This window comes from Myxocyprinus asiaticus, chromosome 47 (genome assembly GCF_019703515.2).
Source record: "Myxocyprinus asiaticus isolate MX2 ecotype Aquarium Trade chromosome 47, UBuf_Myxa_2, whole genome shotgun sequence".
NCBI lineage: Eukaryota > Metazoa > Chordata > Actinopteri > Cypriniformes > Catostomidae > Myxocyprinus > Myxocyprinus asiaticus.
In genome coordinates this window covers 1,349,336-1,355,532 of record NC_059390.1, presented here as the reverse complement: position 1 = coordinate 1,355,532, position 6,197 = coordinate 1,349,336, and the positions used below count along the sequence as shown (strand labels likewise).

At 35.6% G+C, this 6,197-nt stretch overlaps 1 protein-coding gene across 1 annotated transcript; it reads left to right on the top strand.

Annotated features, from left to right (window-relative positions):
* Nucleotides 1-2,272: 2,272 nt before the first annotated feature.
* On the top strand, nt 2,273-5,671 carry mrps10 (mitochondrial ribosomal protein S10). The gene is made up of 7 exons (XM_051690631.1): nt 2,273-2,379; nt 2,511-2,545; nt 2,906-2,978; nt 4,095-4,234; nt 4,365-4,473; nt 5,065-5,154; nt 5,288-5,671. Exons 1-7 carry the CDS (start codon nt 2,323-2,325, stop codon nt 5,369-5,371), a joined length of 588 nt encoding a protein of 195 aa, XP_051546591.1. The 5' UTR covers nt 2,273-2,322; the 3' UTR covers nt 5,372-5,671.
* Nucleotides 5,672-6,197: the final 526 nt, after the last annotated feature.

Below are 6,197 nucleotides of genomic sequence, written 5' to 3'. Positions count from 1 at the left end.
ATTTTTCTCCTACAGAAATAAAGGTAACACTTTGAAGCCCATGTTTATAATGCATAATACAGCATTCATAATCAGTGTTGGGTAAGTAACTCTAAAAAAAGTAATTCATTACTAACTACTAATTACATCTTCTACAGTGTAGAACAGATCAACAATAAAAGGATAGACATGAAACTGTTCTTTTAATTCTTTCAAATAAATAAAATAAATTATTCATGAACTGGCCAAAGAATTTAAAGGGGCAGCGTTAATTTAGAAAACATATATTTTAACGTTAGACATTAAATTTCGATTTCAAATTCATTACTGTTTTTATATAGAATTGTTCTATAGTCTATACAGTATTTAATGCAATTACATCAGAAGTAACTGTAATTAAATTACTGAAAAATTAAGAGTAATCCCTTACGGGGGCCTGGAGAAGCTCAGCAAGTAAAGACGCTGACTCCAGGGTGTGCTGAGTGACTCCAGCCAGGTCTCCTAAGCAACCAAATTGGCCCAGTTGCTAGGGAGGGTAGAGTCACATGGGGTAACCTCCTCGTGGTCGCTATAATGTGGTTCTCGCTCTCGGTGGGGCATGTGATGAGTTGTGCGTGGATGCTGCGGAGAATAGCGTGAAGCCTCCACACGCACTACGTCTCCGCGGTAACGCGCTCAACAAGCCACGTGATAAGATGCGCAGATTGTATAACTAACTACAGTTATAATACATTATAAGACTTCCCCTAGTCATAGTTATACTTAAGAGTTTATTGCATATAACACAAGCAACATCCAATTTTAACGCAGCAGAACCTAATAAAGTTAATCCTGAAGTGCTATCATGAAAAAGCTGCATAGTGTAAACAGTCAATATGCTTTATGACATGATCATATTATAAGTGGTCTTTGCCTGCTTTAAGTAAAGTTACAAAAGCAATATCTTCTTATAACAGCCATAACAGAAACTTGTAATACAATACATTACAAGGCAAACATACACCATGGAAGTTATTTATAAAATAAGTCTCCAAATAAGATTCACTAAAATTAAAGTTTGTTAAATAGAGTCCAGTATAGAATCAGTTAAGATTGTTTTTATACCCAAGAAGATTGGCTACATGTGTGATCATCAACATACATATTTTTTTATTTTTATGTAAAGCTGTGAAGTCCTTGTTTATATATTTTTCTCAACACTGAAAATAATTTAGTATGAGTACCTTGCAATTGCATGGTTGTGAGTCTGTCATATTCAGATAAAAAAACGAAGTCCCCCCTACATTGTACGAGTTGGTATCGTCCAACAAGATGGCAGTGTCACGTGGTACCTGTTACTTTTCTCAGCGCTGGCCAGGATGGGCCAATCGCAGTCGTTTATCACAACTGGATGAGGATTTAAAAAATGCTTTTACAGATAATGCTGAGGCGGATTTACATTCACAGGTATGAATCTTTGCAATTATCAGTTTTTATTAAAAATAACTATCCAGTGTAAAATGTCTCCAAAAGAATAAGCGTTCTTAGATTTATATGTGGATGCATGGAGGATTTGGTGTTCAAGCGTCAAGCGCCCCCTGCAGGAATAAAACACAAGACAGTCAGTGGCTGACAACGTGCAATTTCGTTCTGTAGGTCTGTTACCACACAAAACTTCTGTATGAATTTAGAAAACATGATATATATATACATATATATATATATATATATATATATATATATATATATATATATATATATATATATATATATATCACATGTGGAGTCAGTGAACATATTAAAGACTTCCATAGAAATGATCAGTTGTTTTATATGGTGAGGAAAGCAGACAGGCATTTCAGATGAGCAGGTACATTTCTGAAATGATTTTTCTGAATGTTTGATATGATACAGTGTATAAATATATAAGAGTATGCAATGAATATAATTTTGTATTAATTTGAACTGTTATTATGCATTGTGTAATGTGTTGCAATGAACCATTACAACCGTCCCTCCCATACCACCCCTAATACCGGCGGACCCACATTTGGTCCCCCTCAATGTTCAAACCAAATCTACGGCATTGAATAATTCTATTGTCATTAAATTTATTTCCACATGCAGTAAACACAGAAATCGTCCAGTATCGTTCTGCAGCTATTGCTGTGAAATAAAACGGCAGGCATTAAATGTGTAAATAATTTTTGAAATAGTTTGGCCTTATTGTGTTATTGTGAAGTAAAAACTTTGTTAAAGCGTTAACGCTCTGGTTATGTATCCGCTTCTCCAGCAGGGGCGCTGTGACGCTCTTCCGTTTTGTTTGCGACACTTCCGCTTCCGTCCGTCAGTCAGGCAGAAAGAATGGCGGCCTCCTTGGTTCGCGTCTTTTCAAAGATCATTCACGGACACGTTTTACCGGTACTCCAACATCCCTCACATCAATTATATGCATCCTTTAGTGTCAGCGTGTTTGTTAAAACTATCAAGTTCAAGTAGTAGCTTGTTGACTGTCTTGAAATGTGTTATTTAACGTCTGTTCTGTAACGCAGGCTGCAGCAGTTCAGCACCACCCAGTCTGTCCACGGTCAGTTTCACAGATACACTATTTACTTTGTCAACTTGAAGAATGAGACCTGTCTTAAAGAAACATGTCAACACCTAACTTTGAATACAGTCGTGACAATCATATATGCACACAGTGGGGGTTCAGAAGCCTGTTATCACTAGTGAAAATGCTTCTCAAAGGATTTGACATGATCAGGTCATGGTCACACATTTGTTTATGGACTTAACATAGTGTAGAATCTTAATTATTTCATTTGCACATTTCAGAATCCTTTGTCAGGTTAAAATGCGTTTTAATGTGGTCTCAGACTTTTGGCCCCCACTATTTGAGTCAAAACAAAGGTGTGTGTATTAATGATATGATGCTGTTTGTCTGCAGGTGGGCTGTCAGTGTGTGTCCTGCAGCTTTCATTCACACAGGCTCTGTCTCAGCATCTCCGTCTTCATCTGCTGTGAGTATCTGATGATAATGCATTTAATATCAGCCTGTATGCACACTGTTATTATTATTGAACACGTATGCACTGTTCATCATTAAATCATGTTCCAGTTGTTCCCGGTCAAAAGTGACCAGAAACAATAAACGTGTAATCCTTTTAATTTTTATGAAAGAAATGTTACAACTCTAAATTAAATAATGTAAAAGCACTAAAGTGGTGCATTTTGGGTGTATTTAGACCTTTTTTTATGTACTAATTTATTTACCTATATGACCTTGAGCTTGAAAATGGACTTTTTTTGACTTATGAATATTTTCTCAAATACTGAGCCAATCCTGATAATTTATATTATTTACCGTTTGAAAGCAAAAATTCTCAAGAATCAATCTGTGCTGTCCATTTATAACAAAATAAAAATAAAATTACAAGTATAAACACTAGATGGCTGCAGAGAGCTACTTATTCTTCCCTGGCTGTAAGACGTGTGTGTGTGTGTGTTCAACATTGTAGATGTGTTATGGTCTCACCAATTCATTTTGGTGTGTGTGTGTTCTGCATTGTGGCTGATTTGTTGTTTTTTTTTTGTGACAAATAAAAATAAAATTGTTCAGTTTTATAGTCTGACCAGTTCAGTTTTGTGTGTGTGTGTGTGTGTGTGTGTGTGTGTTTTGCACTCTTGATGTTTGGTAGTCTCACCCCTTCATGTCTGTGTGTGTTTTTTCTGCATTGTGGCTGTTTTTTTTATTTTATATAATAAATAATGAAAAGTAAAACAAATCTGTGTTTTTTAGTGTTTCACATTCGTTTCCTGTGGTGGTCACTTTTGACCGGGGACAGTACAAGTGTAACTTTTTTTTGTCAACCACTTAGACTGTTCGAATCCACTCCAATTTCTTTGTGTGTGTTCAGATATCAAATGGAAGAAAAGTCACCAAGTCTCATACCCGTCAGATAAAAGAAACCAGTTTTATTGAAGAAACAAAATTGATTTCGGTCAAAAATGACCGAACAGTGCATGAGGGTTAAGTGTCATTGTTGTCCTATAATGATGAGTTTTATAAGCCAAACACATTGTAGCCTCTAAAATTAAGTGTGCAGGTTATCTCATCCTGGTTCTTTTCATCGCAGGTCACAGTCACAGAAGAGCCAGACACACTCTATCAGAAGCTGTCGGTGTTGGTGAAAGGGCATGATAAATCAGTGCTGGACAGCTATGAGTTTTTTGCCACATTGGCAGCTCAAGAGCTCGGCCTAACATTGGAGAAAGTGTGAGTGAACGTCACTCTTAACATACAGTTTTAACACAACCCAGACCTGAAATGCTCAAATTAAGGGGTTGGCATTCTTAATGGCAGATTCATACAGTGATGGCGTTCTTATTTCCTTTATATTTTACAGATTTGAACCTCCCAAAGACATAGATAAACTAACTCTACTGAAGTCGATTCACATCTTTAAGAAACACAGAGTGCAGTACGAGATGAGGACACATTACAGGTGTATTAAGGTGAAAAATCCACTTTCTTATTTTGGGTATTTGGAGAAAGATCATTCTAAACAGGATTTCAACTCCTTTGACCAATACATTTCCAAGAATTTTCCAGAGGGGGCAAAAAAAATCATTTTATACACACTGCCCTTACAAAGAGCAATTCATCGCCAATGAAATATTTTAGAACTGAGCATAATTAAAGGGTGCTCAGAGCATAAGTGACAAAAATGCTCCTAAAATTCAAAATGAATAATGTAAAGAATTCCTCGTTTTATTTGTAACATCTGATGAAGTTCTTAATATTTTATACTAGGCATAGTTATACATATGGCATAATATGATTGAATTTTATCGGTACGATGTAATCTAACTGTTCAGATGGAGAACTATGGAAATTAATTTAATTCAAGTGTTTTGAAAGGATGAAATACACCCTCATAAGAACAAAACACTCCAGCAAACCAAATTCGGGGGGGAGATACTGTCCATTAGACACTGTACTCGCCATAGAAATGTCAGTGATTTTATAATTTCCCTGATAATTCTTTGCTTTGTAAAGATGTCTAAGAAACTCCTGATGAAATCAACATCTTTGTCACTTTTTAGATTTCCAGAATAACCGGCTCAACCGTACAGGTTTATCTGGAGTATATACAGCGTAATCTACCTGAGGGCGTTGCCATGGAGGTCACCAAGGTAACAGCATCACAATTAAACCATGCAGTGCTAATATGAACACACAGTTTGGATCACTTTACTAATGCAAACTGATGTGTGTTCACAAAGCATGTTTCCTCCAAACTAAAGCAGTGTTTGTTGTTCTCTACAGACAGCTATTGAAAAGATCCCCGAACACATTCAGAAACCGCTGTGGGACGCCAACAAACTGGAGTCCAGCCAATCAGAAAGATAGTGACTTGATATTAGCTGCAGGATTTGGGGTTCTCAAGAGTCTCAAGAGTATTAGTTCTGATCAATCAAATCTTAGATCACTGATGTTTATGGTCTGAATAAAGTCTCTGAATAAAATGTGTATGAAATATGAGTAATGTTTTTGGTTTTAAACAAGACTGTGTGTATGTCATATACCAAATACATGCAATAAAGTTTAGTTGCATTTCTTTTATAAAGTACAGATCATTTCAGGAAGTCAAAACAAAAAACTAAACTTATCACGTTCCAACTTGAAAGGCATATTTTATATTAATTTAAAATATATTGAAACATCTACTGTATTTTGTTAATATTGCACAGTCCTGCTACAGTTTTAACAGAAATAATAACTGTTTGTGCCAGGGTTTTATGACATGATGAGACCCTTGTGAGGGACCTCCGGTGTGCTAAAAATAGTAAACCTGATTTTATAAATGCATGTTGTTTTCAAATAAAAATAACTGGCTTTTATAGTCTCAGTGTACACATGCAAAATTAATTTTATATGGAAAATATGTACTTTTTATTCATTTGACTGTGTGGTTTGTCCATTATAGTAATGCAAGATATTTAAAACATTTTCTGTTCAAATGACATTTGGGTTGTGGCTACATATAAATGTCTGAAGCTTGTCCAATGTATGTTCTGTTTGTGCAAAATGTGCATTCAGTAAAGCAATAAGCAGCAACTGAATAACCTCATGTGATGAGAATTAAAAACAAAGAGACAGATTTGCAGAAATACACTCACCTTTAATATCACTGAACATTTCTAATGACGCCCACAACAGCATCTAAGAAACACAA

What these genes read in the sequence shown, in the direction of transcription:
- mrps10 (XM_051690631.1), top strand. Translation starts at nt 2,323, where the DNA reads ATGGCGGCCTCCTTGGTTCGCGTCTTTTCAAAGATCATTCACGGACAC. An exon ending in CACCACCCAGTCTGTCCACG is followed by an intron (nt 2,546 to 2,905) that starts GTCAGTTTCACA and finishes GTTTGTCTGCAG; the next exon opens with GTGGGCTGTCAGTGTGTGTC. An exon ending in TTGCCATGGAGGTCACCAAG is followed by an intron (nt 5,155 to 5,287) that starts GTAACAGCATCA and finishes TGTTCTCTACAG; the next exon opens with ACAGCTATTGAAAAGATCCC.